Genomic DNA, 22076 nt, shown 5'->3' on the forward strand with positions numbered 1-22076 from the left:
GGGCGCGGTATAACAATCGTGATGCCCTTCTGACAGGGAACACCCGCCCTAAGAAAGAGAATTTTGTCTGCGTTATTACCCACTCATCCCTAAACTTTAAAGTTAAGAAGGTTTTGGAGAAAAATTGGCATATACTAAATGCCAATGAAGAGCAGGAAGCGTTGTCAAAAACCATTGTAGCCTATCGCAGAAACACTAATCTTAGAGATAAATTAGTGCACACGAGAGACAAGCATCACAAAACCCTAACACAAACCACCATCACAAGCCCGCCAATCAAGGGGAACCACAAATGCGGTACATGTGACGCATGTGAAACAGCCATGGTTACCCAGCACTGGGAATATAGAGGGAAGAGAGGGGTATTGAAGGATTTTACCAACTGTAGGAGTACCAATGTGTTATACCTTATTCTATGCCCTTGTGACAAAGGCTATGTGGGTGAAACAGGTCGCGAATTCAGAACTCGATATTGTGGACATAACCTATGGTACAGCACTGTATAGATCTGAACCGCAAAGAAGATGACCTCAGATGGCTCATACTAGAGAATGTCAGGTGTATCCCAGGACAGAACTCCTTGGAAATACGGAAGCGCAGGGACACTTTCTGGATCTTCAAGCTTGATACAGTTAAGGAGGGCCTCAATGAGGAGATAATTTGGCAGATCACATGAATGTCAAGAAGGCCCACAGGGGATCATTCATTTTAAGTCAATATATCTCTGGACTAGAGTGTAGATATGCTCACATACACATCTAGATGCACTCTGAGGACTCAGAGCGTGGCTTTGTTTCTAGCCACACGATATACAGCAATACAAGTAACCACAGTACCAGACGATTTAGTCCCTTCTGAGATCACTATCTCATAGGGTAATCCTAGTTTTAGTTTTATCCTAATACACAATGAAGCTATGATAGCAAACTTTCAGACTTCTTGGGAGATAGAATAGAATCACTATGCCGCTAAGAAAGGAAGTAGAACATATATGACTCATCCGGTTGGGTGTTACGAAACAGAGCATAGGCACCACCTCACAACATATATATAGGAGTATGTGTGAGCTGCGATAACTGTAACCTTACCCCCTGATGTGTGGTTAATAGATATCAACCACCCTCCGTTTGGGAATATGTGTATATATTATTATGATAAACATCAGAATAACTGTCTGGGAGAAGGAGCAGAACCTTTAAGTTTCACCTGTCCAATAGTTACTAAACAGACTACAAGGAGGCCTCACGATATGAGCATAGGGGCTTGCTCAAGTTGAAATGATGGTAGCCCACTCAGATGCCTGGCCAGGGTTTATGATTATTCCCTGGTAAAAGTATTTATGTAGAACAAGTACTAAAAAATAACATTCACTGGTGCTTATACTATAGCCTTGGTTTGTGAGAACACATAACCAACGTTTGCAGCTTCACCAACTATAGTTCAAACGTTAGGCCCTGTCATTAGTCTTTACATTTCCCATACACTGCCAACAGTAAAATCCCATGCTATGATGGAGCCCGCTAGCTCCTTCGGGCAGCCATCATGCCTTCCTTATGAGATCATGTGAACCAACTAGTAAGAAGCACAGGACAATAAGCGTGAAGTGGGTTAGGCATTTTGGCCCTCGCATTTTAGCAGCTAGGAACAACAGTAACACCTCCACCAAAAAAGCTTTCTTTTCAAATAAAAAGTTTTCTTTTTTGTTTATAGACCTTTTTTCATTACCTTTTTTCTTTTCCAGTATTTATAATTATCATATGTAGTACTACACTTCTCACATACCACAGTTCCAACATGAGGTCCCGTTAACCCCTTCGATGCTGCGCAGATTCCGCCGCTGTGCTGACGGAATCTTGCGCGGGTGTGGTCATGACGGAATGGTTCCGTCATGAGCACAGCTCAACCGTGGGTCATGACGGAACCATTCCGTCATGAGCACCGAAGGGGTTAATAGTCTTTAGATTAGGCAGATCTTAACAATAGTAGAACCCCACTCCAAGATGGTGCCCGTTAAGGGCGGCTAGCATACCTCTCGTATGAGGCCACGTGACGAGACTATTAAGTAGCACAGAACAGCTAGCGGGAGGTTTTGAACTAGAGGAATGGTATGGGCTTTTTATATTTGCCCCCGTTCTGTAATAACACATAACAATTACAAACATCTTGTTTCCTCGGGAACGCCGTGCAGTGAACTTTAATATTATGACAGCAGACACGACGTGTTTACGCAGGCCACTCACACGTAGTCATGTGACATTACGCAGCAGTAAACGGTGTTCTGAGCTAATATATAAGGAATCACTTTGGTGGGACAGCCCATCCCTATTCGGAGGAGTATCGGAATTGGACGGAGAGAGGGCGCCCGCCAGAGAGGTGAGTCTCCACACTCAATGTGGCCGGATGCTAGTAGGGCGGGGGCAGCCGTATTATAGCCCGAAAGGTCAGACCTGCCGTGGTTGAGTGCAAGAAGTAGCTCACTGATATCATACCTTGATTAGAAGATATCAGTCTAGGACGCAGTTTTTCGGACTCAAACTTTATCCACAATCCACCGCAGTGGTCTATAGGGAGGTATAGTTTTAATGTGCGCAAGTATTTTCTCCCGCCAGGCTGTCTCTAATTTGCGAGTACGCCGCGGGTAAGATTCACCGCACATAGGCAACATGATAGTGGGGCGAACTGGGAGCGCATATGCGCAGAGTGACCACTAACATAGATCAAGCAAAGCGGCCTTGCAATACACTGCTTATAGCAAATCACGCTTGTGACAGCTTTGTTCTCATATATAGGTAACGGAAGGAAATCCTCTCCTCATTGGTGAAAATAAGGACAAAGAAAAAGATAGAACGTTTGTGAAAAAGTACAACCAGAGCAGTATAGGCCTCACAGCAAGAAATAGCTGGTAAGTATAATCGGTCTTTCTTTCTTGAGTCCCTTTTTCCCTCTACAATTCCCTTAGGTTATTTTAACACAGTCACTAGTATCACAGCTATAAGATACACTTATGTCTTTAGGAATCATCGTGGGCGAGCATATGGGACAGGAGATACACAACATACACCCTACAGAGATTCTACCACCATTTATCTGTGCAGTTAGAGGAAGTTTTTGAGCCATATACTTATGGTAATTATAGACACAAAACTGCCTAAAATAGTCTCCTATCCCTGAATTTTTAGCAATATCGCAAGCTAATATAGACTGTTTATATGATATCATTTACAGAGAAGATAAGGCGCTTAGTTTATGGAGTCAGTGGCCAAACAGAAGGCACAGAACTCTTGAAGGCCCTGCTTTTTGCCTGAACAGAGCATTTTCTTAGTTCCCCAGCAGGTATTAAATTGCAACCTTATCTTACCAGATTATACTTTAGTATAGGTATAGAAGGTATAAGAGAGGGGTATTGAGATCTAAGATCGAACTATGGCAATACCATCTACAAGTGCTTAGTTATTAATATTGGATTAAAAAATGGTATTTTCTTATCAAGTCACCCATTGATCAGTTGCTCAAACCGGTATAAGGTATGCCTCTCAGTAGAGAGAAGGGAGGCATTGTGAGTGACACATCCTTTCAATTCAAGCCAAGTTTCACCCTAATGAGCATTGAACCCTCAACATATTGAAGCTCAGGGTTCTGTGTAGGGCAAAATTAAGTATATCCAACAGATTTTAGTGGCACCTTATGTAAGTGCCATGTCTGGTATTAAGATGTGTAGCACTTTATTCACTTTTTTTACTTCTCACTATGGTGAAGGTTTCTATGACACGCACCAAAATGAGCATGCACTTGTTTTTAAAGATATTGTAGAAGGAGTTATGTAAACAAAACTCCTTGGGGTGAATATAGAAATATTTGATAAAGTAACATTGAATTGATCAAGAAATATGCAAAACAAAATGGACAAGTAATTAAATATCTGTTTTGTTTTCTCACTACTCCTTCCCTTTGTAGATCCCCCTAACCTTTTACCCGTCACAAAAAATTATATGTAAATCTAAAGGTCCAGATGAAGAAGGAGACCATTGATATTGTCCATTGAAATGTGCGTCGGCCAGAGAGTGTGACACCCCAGGCATCAGCACAGCATTCGAAGGTGGATGATGCCACCCCGCTTTTTATCCATCTGTGCATGCAGTGTTGGTCTGGGGAATAGTATAGTAGAGTGAGTATGCTAGTGATATGGCTGTGGGTCAATTGAGTGAGGTATGAGTGCAGGGGATTGTTGTTGTTTTCCTTTTTTCCCTTTTTTATTCATTCTGTATAGTAACAGTTTTATATTCTGAATACAGATGTAAAATTGTATTGTGACTGTTGCACAAAATGAAATGTCGCTTAAGTTATTTTTCAAATTTTGATAAATGTGTCCTCAAAAATGTAAATAAAAAAAAAAGGGATAAAATATAATATAATAACTATCAAAGTTGGTGTGTGGAGAGCAGTACTTTAGCATGCCCCAAGCTTTTGAGCTCTAGTGAGCCACCGGTAAAGAAATAGAGGTTGTGTGGGAGATTGTTCTTGCAACTATATTTATCTGTTTTTCCCCCCTCCTCCCAGACCTATTGAATAGGGGGTTGCCTTTTTGATATCTCATAACCCCCCTCGAGAACAAAACAGCAGGGCAAGTCCTGGGCCAGTTCAAAGGTCTTCAGTCAGGTTTTGAGAAAGTGGGTAGGATCTGATATTTCAATCCCCTTCAGGAAGTCGACGAATCACAAATTATTCTGGCAGGAGCAGCCTTTTGCATCCTCCACCCGGGTTCGCGGGGTACCGGATTCGGTCATGAGCCACGCAACATCGCTTTTTTGCTCCCGTACGGTATAAATTCTTTCCACTGCCTCCAGCGTCTCTCTCACCCCCAGCCAACTTACCGCTCTACCCGAAGTTCTTGCTGGAGCAAGGAGACATTGACCTGTACCTCGCCTATCTTGCTATGGAGAGAGGTTTTGGAGTCGTAGACGGCCTGAAGGATTAATGAGGTGGAGGTTTAGTCGGCCAGAGGTCGGTGGTCCCTCTGACGCACCAGCATCTCCGCCTTGGTGCCCAGCTTATGCCTCAGTAGAGGATTTTGCTGCTCCAGAAGTAGATGCAAAAGAAATAGAAATACTTGATGGACGGAATGCCGGACAATGCAAACATTCACCCCCAGTCACAAGGATCTGGGTTTAATCCATCATTCTTTTGCTCACCACACCACTCCAGTTTGGACCCAGCGATATGCAAATCAGTCTTGACCCTGTTCCTTGTGGGAACAGTCCAGCCCGAACTGCCAAGCCAGGTCCTCCCTGGACCGTAAACAAGCATCTTGGGTCCAGTTTCAGGGCATCACCCTTCTTCAGCCAGGCTAGCTTGAATCCAGTGGTATAGTAAGCACGGGACCCACGTCTGGGCATACCCTTCCCACTTAGGGCGACATATGCAAAAGAAATACTTGATGGGCGGAATGCTGGACAATGCAAACCTTCACCCCCCAGTCACAAGGATCTGGGTTTAATCCATCATTCTTTTGCTCACCACACCACCCCAGTTTGGACCCACCCATATGCAAATCAGTCTTGACCCTGTTCCTTGTGGGAACAGTCCAGCCCGAACTGCCAAGCCAGGTCCTCCCTGGACCGTAAACAAGCATCCTGGGACCAGTTTCAGGGCATCACCCTTCTTCATCCAGGCTAGCTTGAATCCAGTGGTGTAGTGAGCCCCAGAAGTAGAGGCATGGGTAAATTCACACTATTCTTACTCTGACTTCCCAGGTTTGAATCCTGGAGTCTACATGATATCAGCACTTCTAGGACAGTTCCTTCAGATGGCCTTGCGGTAGTCCCTGAATCAAAATTATTTTAGCATATGTTCATATTTTTTAGGGCTTTTAAATAACTTCTTCTAGCTTTCTGATACCTTAGGTGGCATGATAAACTCTTTTTAGGCCAATTTATTTTAGGAATTTTTAGAGGTTTTTGCTGAATTATGGTTTTATTTGCTTTTAGCGGGAAGTTGGCCTTGTGCCTTAGGGTGTCATGTGATAATAACCAATGCTTTTATACGCTCACTGTTTGTTTTAAATGTATTGTTTATATATGCACTGTACACTTTTATGGCTCTACTGAGCCAAATAAAGTTTATTCAATTGAATTGAAGTAGAGGCAGGGATGAATTCACATTGTTCTCAGGCTTGTATCCCTGAGTCTACATGGTATCCGCACTTCTGAGACAGTTATTCCAGATGGCCTTGTGGTAGTCCTTTCTGAAGCCTCTATAGCTTTCAGGGAAGTGGTCAATAAGACAACTGCAGTCGCAGGATCACCTCCATTCCTTAGGCAGTCGGTCTCTGCACTTTCACCAAGCTGCGGAGGTCAGAAGGCAGTCTAACTGGTATAATAGCGCCCCCTCTGGGGGCCAGGAGACCAAAGCCTCTATCCTCCCCCGGGTGGCCCTGGCAGGACATCTCCATTCTAGGTAGATCAGGGCACAGCTGTGCTCGTCTTCTCCCTCAGCGTGAAAAGCCGGGGTACAGGTCGCAGCAGTGTCTGCTTGACATCCTCATGGGTCCACCTGGGGGGAGGACTGGCGTGACAGTCTCCGTCGTAAGCCTATAGGGAAGAGCGCCTGGGATGAGGCTCCCTGTGGCCTCTTCGGCGGCTAGGCACCGCCCTCTTGGCGGCATAGCATGTCCCTCAGAATCTTGGGCATTTCAGCTCGCATGTGGAGGGGCCACCTACTCTCCGTCGGCAACATGGCCCTTCTGGTGATGATGCCTTGCAGGATAATGTAGGATTAAGCAGACATCTGCCAGAGCACTGTTGGACGGTGTCTACCATGTTGGACATTTAGAACAACTATTTTTAAAAGAAGGAAAAAATCCAATTCAATAGTGAGGTTGGATACTTTTTCCCTGTCTGAAGTTCCAAAGGCATTTGAATAGGTGTGAAATTCCTCCGAGTAGCAAACAGGCTGACCTGAACGGGCAGACATGACTCATCTGAACCTCACAGAATATGCGGGTGGGGCTAGGAGCATCCTATTTCACATTACAGTGTCAATCCCAGCTGTAATGTAAAATCCTGCCTGACAAGTATGCTGGGTTTACATATAACAGAAGGAGAATAGGATACCAAGACACATTTTGTGTATCAACTGTCTGGTTGCTGAAAAACTCTGCTTTTGTTCAACCAGACTTATGTTTCTGGGCTTACTGTGGGTAGAGTAGCTACCTCAAATTGGATTTTAGCTTTAAATGAGGGTGAACACTAGGATTATTATAGTATACTCCATATACATACCTCCAGCCCTCACAGCCCAAGTTTTGTGTTGGTTAATATTTTTGCCATCTTGAAAATGCCCAAAGTGAGAAGGGTTGGTCCGGGAACATTTACTCCTTTGGTCAGGACATGGTCAGGAGTTATTCACACCAACTAGATCATGCCAGGCAGAAATGTGGCAGCTTTAAGTATCCACTTCAGAACACTACTGGACCTGAAGAAAAACAGTTGAGCACTGGACCTGCTGTCTGTGACCTGAGAGGAGCCATGAAGAACTGGGCCTGCTCCCTCTTGTACCCAGGGCAAGGGAGACCAAAGGTCATAAGAATAAACTCCTTTTTAAGCTACAGGGGTACAACAAGCTACAAGAGGCCTTTCCTGCAACTGCCCAGAGGACCAGTGCAACTGGATCTGGACCTTGCTGTTAGAGACTCAGAGCATGTCAGGCAGTCTAAGTGCATCCCCTGAGATCTTGGGGGGCTTTAGAAGTATACTTCTGTGGTGGATTGGTACTTAAAGGACTTATGGCCTGACTTATATTTTGGTTGTCGGACTGAGCTCCACTAGGGCAACAGAGGAAATTACTACATCACCCTGGTGGAGGTCCCGCCAAGCCAGCGTTCATTATAGAAACACTGGAAGGAACTGCCATCACAGCGTTTCCTGTTAATGCTTTGTCAATATGGCAGAGTCATCTGTAAAACTTATTTTTTTTTCAAAAGGAAAACTCGTAAGCGGGATTTTCTTTTTTTAAATAAACAAATGCCCCCCAGGGGAGTTCTCTCCCATGGCGAGACGGGCAGGAGACAGTTTTCAATGCCAATTACCCCCAGGGTTTTCCTGGAGGTGATGGGCAGTAAAAGCTGACCTGCATGTCCACTCATCTGAATTAGATCAATTGGTGGGGTATAACCACGGCGGAGATGGAGTTGTCTCTGCCGTGGTTACTCCAAAGGTCAGCACACATTAAATCGAGTGGGTGGACGATTATTCTGCTGGCAAGGATACTCCCATCACCTTTGCGACTGCGTATACTTACCGCAAACATAGAAATCAGCCCCCAAGTCAGAAAGTAAAATTTCTAACTAGGACTAACCTGGTTGGTGTATCCGACTCACGCTCCATGGCAGTCTGCCTCAAACTGCGCCAACCTTAAATTGCGCCCAGGTCCCGGACTACTGCAACCACTGACTATCATTTCCACTTTGTGTTTATTGGTGCTATTCCTACTTGAAAAAAACATAAGAAGTCATATTTCTGATTCCTCTTATTGGATTTTGGTCATTTGTGTGTTATTTTGTTAATTTAACTTTACTCTATTTTTCAAATTTGGTTGGGATCTTTATTGTTTTGCACTTCGACTTTCAACTATGGTACTGCCTAAATAATTTACACATTGCTCCAAGTGAAGCCTATCTGTTCTGAGCCATAACTACCAGGGGGTGGAGCTCAGGTTAATTTAGTGACTTTGAGGGCTCACCCTGACCAGGGCTGTGATTGTTCCTTGTGGTAGGTAGTCATTGTTCCCAAAAAATAATCCAAACTCTTACAGGCGGCATAAGAGTAGGGTTGGATTCTCACCCTCCTAATTGGAGGAATCATGGTACTGTAAGTGTAGAAAGCATGAAAATAATAGGTACATTGGTTAGGAGTTTCATTACAAATGGGCATGGAACTAGTAAATACAATTCTACATAGGAGTTGGCTGCAGTCCGCAATTATGAACAAACTGAGAGAATAATGTGTTTAAATGGTGAATTGCAAAGATATAATTTAATGACCACAGTAAACAGAATCAAGATACTGTATTTTCGAGGGGCGTGGCCTACCGCCAACGGGAATGGCCGCTCCTTAGTTTTTCTCCGGAGCGCCACTCCCGAACAATCTGGAATTGCATCGCTCCAGCAGGCCAGATCCCCGCCCTAACACCGGGGAAATGTTCCGGTTGTGTCCGGTGGTTGCTGGCTCAACTTTAGAGCGGATTGGTTATACTGCCGCATGAGTGCTCCGGGGCCCGAGACCCTGCGGCTGCCCCTGCCGCCGGAGGAGTGAAGCTGTGCCGCCCTGGCACTATGCGAGCCCACGGCCTGAACGGACGGGGCCTCTTGGGTGTGCCGGAGCGACGCCCACAGCCGGGACAGTAACACCGGAGCTCCGGCGGAGGCTGTGTGGACTGTCCCTGAAAGCTGGCGAGTGACGGGGGCCCCTTGGATGGTGTGTGGGCCCCCGTGGAGTGCGGTGGGGCGAAATAATGGGCACCACATAAGTGGGAGCCCTGGCCGGTGTCAGCAATTACGGCCATAGATATACAGTAAGGGCGGCGGCCACTACGGAGGGGGTGTGCAAGGTGGCCCCCTGAGACACCTTTGTGACCTGCTGCGAGGCCCTTTCTTGAAGGCGATCCACGAGATACTGAATATAGACACTTGGGCCCCCCCCCCCCATCTGACTGAAGAGGCGTATGGACTGGCCGGCTTCGCCTTTGTGACGGTGAGCAGTGCTGGTCTGGGAGTCAAGGACTGATGGAAGCCCGTGATCTCCATTGTGGGAAGTCTCTCTGCGGTCCCGTGCCGGAGGGCCTAGCAGGCACAGCTTATCCGGGCCTATCACGGAGGTACTTTTAGGCCCCGCACTCCACCCACCCCATAGTTCGCGTGCCTGACCTGGAGCCCAGTGGAGATAGACCGGTGGGGCGGTGTGCAGCGAACCGATTGCGGCCAGGGCCTTGAGACTGCGTATTTGTGACTGTGTGGCCCCAAAATACCAAAACTAGGCCTGGCAGCTGCGGGACAAGCCGGCTCGGTCATTGTAGACCTGGACATTGTTGAATCGCTGAAGTTCCGGTGAACCTGCGGAACCCAACATAGCCGCTCCTTACCCGGGAGCCCCCTGGTCGGTGAGACCTGCACGTCCATCTGCACTGATCCGGAGTACTGCCTCTACTAAGGAACTCCCGCAGCTGCGGGAGATGCGCCTCTGCTCTTCGGTGGACCACTTATAGCACGGTCACGGCCACGTGTAGACCCTCCTGCGGCGGCCCCTGCGGGACGATCCTGACTAGATACCCCTCGGTGTGGGGGGCCTCCGCGAAAGCCGACAGGCCGGGTGGAGTATTTCACCGCAGGCGGCGGGGAGTAGCGGCGGCGCCCTGATCGGCGGTGGTGTCCCCACAGCAATACAAAATGGCAACCGGCCAGTCGAACCGGGGGACAACTCAGACCAAGCTAGAGAAGTTCGCCTGGCAGAAAAGAGGACCGAACGGAGGCGGTGGCGCCGGGTGAGGCGGCAGAACCATCATATAAGGACCTACTGAAAGCAATAATGGCGATAAGAACCTCCCTTGAGGTGCGGATTGACACAGTGGCCACGGATGTGGCACTGATTCGAGAGAACATGAAGAAAATAACAGACAGGGTCGGCACTGTAGAGAATACCACCAAGGAACTGGCTGCTGATATCGCTCTGCTCAAGAATGAAATCAAAGACCTCCGCTCCTCCCACGAGGAAATGGTCCTGCAATTGGATGACTACGAGGGTCGCATGCAGCGGAACAATGTTCGCATTATTGGCGTGCCGGAGTGCGCGGAAGGGCAGGCTGCAGACCTCTTTGTGGAGGAACTGGTCATCAAACATCTCCAACCCAGAGGACTTTCTAAGTGCTTCATGATCGAAAGAGCTCACTGAGTGCCCGGAGGCCGCCCGAAACCTGGAGCCCCTCCAAGACCACTACTGGCGAGGGTCTTCAACTTTCGAGATCGTGATGTCATATTACAGACTGCAAGGGCGGCCCCGCCACTCATCCTGGAGAACAGCAAAATCATGTTCTTCCCAGACTTCACGATGAGAGTTCAGAAACAACGACGGAGTTGCCTGGAGGTGAAACGGTCCCTGCGTGACAAAGAAGTCAAGTACGCAATGTTTCTCGCCGAGCTCCGTGTGGAAGCAAATGGTAAAGCCTGGTTTTTCACCCGCCCTGAGGATGCTTGGGAATGGCTTGATGGTTGGCGCACGGTCGAAAAGAAGGGCAAAAAGCCTGTCTCAGCAGCGGATGACAATACTGACTGGCGCCAGCAGAGGCGATCACCTCCGCATTCAGATTCGGACCTGCAGGGCCACACAGGCGGGCGCTGACACTGGGACTGGTAAGATGGTGTAAAATTGGCAAGGTTTCTCTGGCGGACTCATGGTCATTGCGCCGCAGCCTCCCGAAAGTGACCCGGTACTAATAACAGCAAGTGGGGGGATACGAGGGCAGATGCCTGATGCCCGGGCCGGTGTGGTTACCTGGCCTAGGGGGCTTGCCCTGGTGTTTACATATATGGCCTACACTGTTGTGAAATATGTTCTTTTGGTGTATTCGGGCAGTTCGGGACCAGTGAAAAATTGTTATTATACTGTTGTGGGTGGGGTGGGTGCTGCAGGGCACTTCGCGGGGGTTGATATGGGCCTATGTGTGTGTAACTCACTGTTTTAATGGGGTGGGGTAGGGCCGGGGAGCGATGAAATGTCATATAACGTAATGTAAACCTGGAGTGGGGTCACCCGCGTTCCCTGAAATTGTTCATGGGTGGGCGACAGGCACTCTGCATGTTGGGGGTGGCGGGCGGTTTTAGTCCCACTGAGCATGGAGGCGGGGGGAAGAAGAGTTGGTTGTTGTTAGGGCATTTTTGAGATACGTTGTTTGGAAGCAGCTATTAGAAGTCACTGTGCAGCAGGATGCAGTACCCACTTACAGCTTGGTACAAAATTGTGTCTTATATCTGTGCATTCTGGTCAACACTCACGCTCCTCTCATTGATTTCTCACTTCATGACGCTCAGGGGCACCTCAACACAATTGTAGTAGCATGGGGGATCATCGCTATGGGTCTCACTCACCTGGTACACTCTGTGCACCCCATTAATCCACTGCCAGAATCTTACGGCGAGAGGTCAAGGACTTAGACTCATGACATGGAATGTCAATGGGCTAGGTGACAAGATTAAGTGTGGAATAGTGCAACAATATATTCATCGTCAGGGGCTAGATATGGTCCTGTTTCAGGAAACACATCTAATAGGCAAAATTCTTAATGTTATCTCAGTGTATGCCCCACCGGGCCTCCAACGCATGACACTTACAGATGTGGGTGCGTTGCTATTGAACTTACCCATGGGCATCTTGGTGATGGGAGGTGACTTTAACCTTGTGATGAATGGCCAAATAGACCGGTCCCCTCCTAGACGTGACTCAGCACATGATTAGCAACTACACGACTTCACTAATGCCCTCGGGATGGTGGACATCTGGAGATGGTCTCACCCTCACGACACATTCTACACGTTTCACTCAGGGGTGCATGGCAGCCAATCACGACTTGATTACTTGTTTACCCAAGCACAACACATACAGGACTTCACCAATTTAGCCTGCCTGGCAAGAGGTGTATCTGATCACTCCCCGGTCACTGCAGTTTTCGGCGAGCACCGAACAGTGCAACCAGGCCCCATCAGGATTCAGCCCTGGGCACTAACAATCCCACATGTTAGGGATAGCTTGCGGATAGACACCGACTTCTATTTTGAGGAGAATATAGGATCAGTCCGTTCGGCAATAACACTCTGGGGTGCCTTCGGGGCAGTTATCAAGGGGAGAGCACTGTCCTTGATGGTAGGTCACAGGGCGGAGAACAACCGGCGTGTGACTGAGCTGGAAAAAGAGATCCTGACTCTTGAGCACACCACTTCACAGAACCCTGATCAAGATCTCCTACATAACCTCAATATCAAGAGACAAGATTATAAACAACTGCTGTTAGAAGACGCCAATAGGCGCACTCTCGCCTCCCGTCATAGAATATATGAACAAGGAGAGCGAACAGGAAACCTTTTGGCATGGCTGGAACGCAAAGAACAGGCGGCCAGATGGGTGCGTGCAATCAAGGGGCCAGATAACGTCTTGGTCTCTGACCCTCAGGGCATCGCAGAGACGTTCGCCAAATACTATGAACAAACTTACAAAGTGCCACAAGACTCGCAGGCACTATGGGCAGCGGAGCTCCTGGCCACTATTGAAGTACCGACTGTCTCTCAGGAGGATAGGGAGGCCTTGGAGGTCGATCTTTCCGTTGTAGAGATTCAGAAAGCAATTCAGGATATCCGGGCCGGCAAGGCTATGGGCCCCAGTGGGATTCCGATTGAAGTCATGAAACCCATGGCGACGAAGCTCGCTCCACACTTGTTGAATTTGTACAATGAATGCTATGAAACTGGCCTCCTCCCGGTCGACATCCGTGAGGCCACTATTGTGGTTATCCGCAAACCCGGCAAACCGGAGGACGACTGCACATCCTATCGCCCTATTTCACTGATAACGGTAGAGGCCAAACTTCCTGGCCAATTTATTGGCTAATCGACTGCTTCCATACCTCGCTGGATTAATTCACCCGGACCAGTCGGGGTTTATGCCAGGCCGTAACAATGCACGTAACTTACGACGCATATACGGTGCGCTGGGTCGTGTGGCGACTATAGAGGAGGAAGCAATCTTGCTCGCACTCGACGCAAAAATGGCATTCGACACGGTGGCATGGGAGTATCTATTTGCGGACCTGGCTCGCATTGGTCTAAGGCCAAAGTTGATGGGGTGACTCAGATTATTATACAACCTTCCCATCGCTTGCGTCTCAGTGAATAACCGTCGATCGGGCTCCTTCCCATTGTGTCGGGGCACGAGACAGGGCTGTCCTTTGTCGCCACTCCTCTTTGCCCTGGCCCTCGAGCCTTTAGTGGTGTGGATCAGGGAGGACCCCGATATCCGCGGGTTTAAATGGACGGACGAACACGAAGACCGCATATCACTATACGCGGATGATATTTTACTCTAATCTCACTTCGCCAGCGCGCTCTCTTCGCCGCGTCCTTCACATTTTCCATATATTCGGGGCCCACTCCGGCTACCAGATAAACTGGTCCAAATCCCAGATGTATCCCCTTTGGGGGGGATCCGCCATAGAGCCCTCGAGGCTATACCATTCCTGTGGCGGCCCAGGGCTTTCGTTACCTTGGTATCTTTATAACAACTGATGAGACAGCGTTCTATGAACGGAATCTGCTGAGGCCGCTGCACAGGTTTAAATCGGACGCCACCCACTGGAATACGCTGCCCCTCACCTTTCTGGGCAGAGCATCTCTATTCAAGATGCTTGCCCTACCACGCTTCCTTTATGCCCTGCAAAATACTCCCTACCCGGTCCCCGATTCCTACTTTTCGCAGATCAACTCAACAGTTAGGAATTTATTATGGGATAATGGACCGCCTCGGATAGCCACACACAAGCTCTCTATGGGTTGGTATGATGGAGGTATCGGGTTACCGGACATGCGTCTCAATTAGTTGCCATTAACCGATGGGTGTTTGGACCCCATTCTGAACCAAGCTTCCGCACTGATCTGTGGTTAATGGGGAAGGGTGGCTACAATAGAGCACTTTATTCAAACCCCAAGACACTAGGTTTGACCGGCCCTACGGCCCGCATAGTAGAAGTGTGGCATGGTGTCCAACGGCGTATGGGGTGGCGGGGGCGCCTGACAAAAGCGACCCCCTTGTGGGAGTCAGACATCCTGGGACGCCTCAGTGCTTGTGCAGGATTCGATAAGTGGGACATAATTGGTATCTCCAAGGTGGGAGACGTCTGGATTAAGGACAAGAAGGCCTCTTTTGCACAACTCCGAATTAAATATCAGCTGGCGCCATCAGAACACTTCCGGTATCTACAGATTAGCCATGCCTTAGATTGCGCCCTTCCTACAGACACTTCCCTCCCAGAATCCTCTCCTCTGGAGGACAGGTTGTTGCTGGACCCAAAGGACAGCAAGGCTGTCTCCCTAACATACAAGAAACTCATTAACAACCAGCCCGATCCAATGCTGCAATTGCGTGCTAATTGGGAGGAGGATCTGGGCGATATCACTGATGAGGACTGGTGTGAAGTGCTGGCTTCCCCCGCAAAGTGGCCATCCCAATGCGACTCCGGCTTGTCCAGCTCAAGATCTTACGCTGGGTATATTTTGATGCTAAATTACTATTTAGATGGGGAGGAGACAGGACACAAACTGTCTGCGACACTGCAATCAATTAGGTACATTCATACACATCATATGGGAATGCCCCCACATACAGCGATACTGGGTAGATGTTACCCGACAAAGGGCTAGATCTTGTGATAAACCCATACACCCAACTCCTCGCCTATGCCTCCTTAACATCTGGGAGGCAACTGACCTCACCCACCCCAAACAGGCATGGGCCACCATGGGGTGGAGCATAGCTAAAAGAAATATTGCCCAGAAGTGGGGTGTGGATACTTTACCACGGTTGTGGGATTGGGTTAAGGACACGGACCATGCTATGGTGGCGGAAAAAACTGTATATAAAAGGTAGAGGCTGCCCTCGAAAATGGGATCAAAAGTGGGGGCGTTGGAATAAATACAGGGGGGACATTTGTATCTCCCCACGGTGGAACTTAGACGTGTGAGAAATGCAATTCTGGAGGGAGCGGCTACAGACGTGACAACATAATTCCTCGTGTCAGCAAAACATGTGTAGAATGCGGTGACTCTTAGGCTTGTGGACACTGGCGTAACCCTCTATCCAGGCCCTTATGTTCGAAGCTACTGTTGATGCTCTTATATGATACTGCACATCTTGTTTGTACTTGAATGTATTTACTGACAGCAGAACTGCTTATGTACTGTCTTCGCTGCTGCTGTTTTTCTTTAATAAAAAAGTTACTGTCAACTGTTGTCCTTAAATCCGTTCTTCCGCCAGTTTCCTTGTATTTGTGGAGGCTGGGACTGCTCCCAACTCCTATGCATTATGGAGCTCCACCACCTTGATGACACAGCCTTATGGCCTCATGCCTCCCCTTCTAGAAAAATTATAGCAGCTGAGGAAAATCATGGTGAATTAACTTTGTTGTTGCTTGTTTTAAACATATGACTACAAATAAAAAATGCATTGCTTGAAGATTAATAAAACATATTTGGACATTTCCTAGAAAAGAGGTTTTAGAGTGAATTTACCTGTATTTTCATTTTTTCTACTGCTACAGTTGCACTTTGTGCTCTAGAAGTCGTCAATGAAGTAGCAATGGGTTTGGCATTTGTCAACTGAGTTGTAAAATGTTTCTGTGGAGGCCACCCCATGTCTGGTTTTACCCAGGCCTGCAAGAGACAGGGAAACATCCAACTCAAATAATGTATTTCACAACATTGTCATATCATAACAATTTACACATCATACGCACTTCTTTGGGCATTTTACCCCCAACTGGTAAACGTTAAATACAGCTGACAAAGGTGCTCCCTGAGAACTGGAGCGCATCATGAAAGCTTGTCCGCAAGCAGGGGCTCATGAACCTATGCCTGTTTTACATGCGGTATATTGCATGTCCAGGAGGTCTGAACTCAGAGCCAAAACCTGCATAGAATAACTGCAATAAGGAGAGCGTTCAGACTGAAAAGGAATGGTAGGGGGTAAATTGAAAGAGGAATATAGGGCAAATGGGTGCAATTAGATCATGGGGCTTGTCTCGTCTTTTTATCAGAACAGTGTTGATGTTTTATTCATAATTTCAGAAATGTGTATGCTGCATCTTTTTGTACCTATTCTCCACTTCAAATACAAGGAAAACAAAGGATTCCTGAAAGGATTATAAAACTATCAGTCAGGATCTGAAATATTAAGAAAAACCATCAAAAGTTCTCCAGCCTGCTCAAAAGAGTACCAGGGATGCAAAAATTAGCACTGTATCGAAGGTGACAGGCAAAATACCAGTCAACTTTATATTACAGATTATTTAAATACAGAAACAAGCATGGAACAATGCTATGCACAACAGAATCAAGTGCAGTGCTAGTTGTTTCACGTGTCCCACACAGTGGTGAACAGTTGACCACAAAAATGTGTTTTAATGTGGGCCATGCATGTAGCCAGTTGGGCCAATGTCAACGTTTTGACCACACTAATGAAGATGATTCAATGAGGCCTTCATGAAAACAAAAGTCCAATACATGTTAATTGCCACTGTTGTTCAGAGAAAGAGCTTAAAATTGGACTGGTAAAGATGTCAATAGTAAGCCAGAGGCTGGTATACTTTTCTTTCAGAGATGGTACACTTATGTTTTGGGTGATAGACGTAAGGTAACCCGGTCCAAGAAAAGGGTCCTGAAAAATGTTTTTATTGTCTTGTTTTTGGGTTAACTATACTCAAATATACACAACACTTGAGACAAAACAAGCACTGCACCGCCACTTAAGTGTAAATGTACCTAGTACCCCTCTTGTTGTTCCATTATCGTTTCTTTATTAAAAAAAAAACATACCTGATGTACACCTAGCAAGCATTTTGTTAGTCAAGGTTGATACAGTGCTAGGTTTTTTGCATCCTTGATTTCTCATGGAGTAGCATGTGGAACACCTTTTGGGTCCCAGTTCGATTATTAAATATTGCTTTACTTTACAGCTCTCCTTTTCTTGCTACAAGTGTATTTGATGTGTGCTTTCATGGTAGAAGTCTACCTTTGGTGTGAGGCAATAACTATTTCTTGAGAAAAACAATGCGATACTTACCACCTTGTATGGAAGGGAAAGAACAGAAAGCAGACTGTTTGAGTCACTTACTGATGGACATGCCATATGTCTAGATTTCTGAAACAGGATGTCACCTCGAACAAACTTCTGGATCGGGTACAACATGTGCTTCATTTTGCCAGCGAGCTACAAAATGGCAGCTCACTAGCCAGGCTCCCGGACCGTTCGGCATAATATGCCGGTAATTTTGTCTTCGAAAAACTCCCACTGAGCACCAGGTCGAGGCGGCTGAATGGCTAGAACCCACTGGGTACAAACCAGGCTGAAGAAACTGAAGAACCTCTGGACCTGTAGCAATGGCGCTGTATTCCAGGCAGCAAGCAAAGCGGAGTGGTGCAGCCTTGCAGAGTACTGAGTCCGGGAAGCTTTGGATGAGATGAGTGTGTGGGGGACCCAGAAGGGCAAGACCTGCTCCATGGATCGGTTTGCAAGGAGAGAAGACATGTTCAGCACCGGAGGCAGCAGTGAGGAGGAGTCGGAAACTTGGCGGGGACCAAGAATTTCCGACAGAGCAGAGGTGAGCGGCTCTGCTGTAGTTTGAGAGCCTTCCTTGGCAAGAGAACAGTTATTAAGTGCTCTGTTGTAAGAATGCAGTCAGAAGGTCATGGGCAAACGAAGTGGAGGCCTCAGTGTTCTCTGTAACACTGCAAGCCACTAAACTATGGTGCAGACGCTGCATACAGACAGGAAAACCAACCGTGTCTTAAAATGAGTGTTGGGCATCCCTCGTTGTCCGATATAGCAGACTCCAAAAACTATTTTCGGGTACCAGAAGCTGGGCTGAAGGAGAGCCTGAGAGAAAGAGGCGTCATCTCAGTGGTACAGGGTGGACAGTACACGACAGCCTGCACTGAAACAATGGGGCACTAAAGACAAACTGGACAAACATCAGCCAATGTACCAGGAATGTTGCTTCACGATGAGCATGTTAGGCAGAGGACCATCTGCACTGGGGTTACACCAGTACCTTTTGCTCAAGCTGACTTGTGTATGCGACCACAGACATGTCTGTGCACCATAATTGGGAGTTACTATGGTGACACAGCCCCGACAAAAGAGTGACAGGTAGGGATAAGGGGCAGAAATTGGAGGGTCAAAAAAAGACTTGTAATGTACTCCTTCTGATGTCAACCTGCAGCAGAGAATGCTGAGGAATACATCTTCTCCAGTCCCCCTAACACGTCCCCAGCGGCCATGGGCGATGCAACACTGGCAAAAGTTTAGGTTACGGTCAGAGACTCTAGGATGGCACTTGATCACAAAATAGATAGAGCCACACTGGACAAAATTATTTTACGTGCAAATGCCTAAAAAGCTTCTGGTAGAGTTGGCACAGGTGAAGGCACTTGCTGATGTTGAGGCACCTACAAGATGAGGTCAAAACATTGAAAAAGGTGACTCACTGGCTTGTTGATAGAGCAGAAGATGACAAAAAACGCTCATATAGAAATAGTGTTTGGATAGTGAGAGTTCCAGAAAAAGCGGAAGGCTCAACTATGATCACATTTATTGAGTACTTGATTTAGATCTTGGGGGACGGGTCACTCTGCCACAATGGTGGCAGATATCCCATCCTTCGAAATATAAATCCCATTATATCCTATGGGATTTATATTTTGAGGCCAGGATATCCTTCACCGTTGTGACGGAGTGACCCGTCCGTCAAGATCTAAATCTGACCCTTAGTCTTTAACAATATACAGCCTGTGCAACTCTCCTAATTATCAGAGAAAAAGCACACAGACCACTGGAACAGCCACCAAAACCGGGGAAAGACCATGAAAGATAACTGTGTGGGTCCAAATTTACTGAGATGTTATCGTGCACACCAACAGATTAAAACTATCAATCCTCTATCAGAATGCAAATTCACATTTTCCCGAAGTAAACGCAGGCAATTCAGATGAAGACAAGAACGGCCAATGAAATTAAACAAGGACTCAGGAAAAAGGCTGCTGAATATATGAGGTTATTCTCTGCTAAATTGATAATACTGGCATATGTCAAATCATGGTTCTGCACTAACCCAGATGAGGTGTAGGACTGGCTGGCTGGATGGCAAAGGTGCAGGAGGATAAGAACCTGTCTCCGCCAGGGTCTATGGAAAGGAGAAGGACCACCATTCCCACAGGATGGCAATACAGCACCACTGAATGAACGATGATACATGACAGTCAAAAAACCTGGAACTGCACTGAAGGTTAAAAAACTTTTAAGAGCGAGAGTGCCCCCCGATGACCTGACAGGGATGGTGAAGAAAGACCGGACGGGAGTGGGGAGGCAGGTAACCCTGTCACACCACCTGTTAAAAACAACAACTCTCTTTGAGGAATAACAGAGAATACCAGTCAAGAAGTGAAAAAAGTTAGGAAGAGGGTACACTTTGAACTGGTTATTTTGTAGAGTGTTGTGGGGCATAGAGAAGGGCGACAGAAACCTCAAGCTTTGGGGAGCAGGTATTTCATGACCTGCCGCACAAGGATATAGGGAGGGGGATTTGGTGGTGAGGGGGATTAGGGGGTGATGGGGGTATGTTTGAAATAGCCGCGATATGAAACACCATGTAGAAGAACAAGAGGGCACTTGACCCTAATGTTCCTGAGATATGTGACGGACAGTTGCACATATGGCAAGTGCAAAGGCCCTCGGCCTGCGAAAAAAATCTATAGCAGCAGAGTGGGAACAATTGATAGAAGACTTGCAAACGCGAATAGACGACTAAGGACCATAACATTCTCTGGTACTTCCCGGAGGCATAGAACTTTTTATTTGGATAGACAAGCATTCAGCGTGGGGCAGATGGGGGAATGTGCCATTACATTCAGCAGTATGTAATATACTGCCAAAGTAATTAAACGCAGGGTTGTTGGAAAACGTGGGCAAGGGCCTTTATTACTTCACGTCAACTGGACAGCTCCCATTACTGTGGGGAGCCCTGAACATGATGACTGCGTGCCTGGTTAATTGTTCTCTTTTTATGTTTTACTGTTTTATGTTATTTACCACTTTAACAGCATATACCTCCTATAAGCGCAGACATGACGTGATAAAATAGCAGTACATGAGCAGACGTATTGTATCTATGCTGGATCACATATCCAGCTGGAGTCAGCTAGCAATCTGTTGTATGCTAACCATGAAAATGCTAATAAAGATGGTTTAAAAAAAATATATGTGGCCAGCGTAAATAGATCACGGAGTATTATTACCTGTAATGTCATGTGCTAGGACATAAACTGTAAAGAGCCTTAGTGTCAAACTTTTTGGGGCGTCATAAAAACAAACATCTTGCTCCTGCAGGAAATACACTTTATGCAAAACAAATGCATGAGTAAAGGCAGGGAGCGCTACAAAACAATTCTCTACTTGGAATCTACATCAGGATCCCAGGGGTAATGATCTTAGCCAAAAGTCCTTGCCCCTGACAATGACACACACGGACAGACCCACAGGGGTGCTTGGCTGCAGTTAGTGGGCACTGAAAGGGTGAAAAGAATAATCGCAATACCTGACTCACTGCCACTCAAGCTATGGAGGGTACATTTGAATAAGTTGGTTGAAAGAATGCTTAGAATTCCAGATGCAGTATTAATAGGAGCTGGATTCATCAGCAATAAGATGCCATGGAGGCGGGCAGGACATACTACTCTAGAACTTAATATATGCCATAGGGATTGTTCAAATATCGAAGGCGATGTTCCCTAGTGCTAGACAATACTCATACAACTCAGTGGTAATAGGGTCCTACTAAGGGTTGAATTTTTTATTCCGTCCATCAGCACAGAGTCTTCAATGCTCAGATACAAAAAAAACTTGTTGAGTGGTATATTTGAATATTCCTCTCTGGGGACAACACTGCAGAGAACTCACACATAAGACAGGGCAGATGGTGAAATCAAAGCCAAAGGAGTAAAGAACTGCCTAACAAATATAAATTATTTGAAAGAGAATATAGGTGCTGTCCAATCAAAGACATTTAAAACTGTGGTAAGGGGCCAGGTGATGTCTCAGATTGCATGGAATAAGAAGGCTACAGATAAAGAGGCACAGGAAATAGAACCACAACTAATTGTTCTAGAAAACCAACACATTCCTGGACCCACGGAAGAGACAAGACCTCAGATAATCCTCCTATGAGAACAGTATAAAAGAGTGGCTGAAAGACTCTTATATACCCAGTATAGACTA

At 46.8% G+C, this 22076-nt stretch overlaps 1 protein-coding gene across 4 annotated transcripts in view; it reads right to left on the reverse strand.

The window, feature by feature from the left end:
- The window catches only part of SECISBP2 (SECIS binding protein 2), a 354953-nt gene that overhangs the window by 252478 nt on the left and 80399 nt on the right, over positions 1-22076 (reverse strand). For all 4 annotated transcript variants that reach the window (XM_085632806.1, XM_085632804.1, XM_085632809.1 and 1 more), the window contains one exon: positions 16319-16459. In XM_085632806.1, coding sequence (XP_085488932.1) covers positions 16319-16459 — 141 coding nt within the window. The remainder of the gene's footprint in view (positions 1-16318; positions 16460-22076) is intronic.

Source organism: Triturus cristatus, chromosome 2_1 (assembly GCF_964204655.1).
Source record: "Triturus cristatus chromosome 2_1, aTriCri1.1, whole genome shotgun sequence".
In the NCBI taxonomy this organism is placed as follows: domain Eukaryota; kingdom Metazoa; phylum Chordata; class Amphibia; order Caudata; family Salamandridae; genus Triturus; species Triturus cristatus.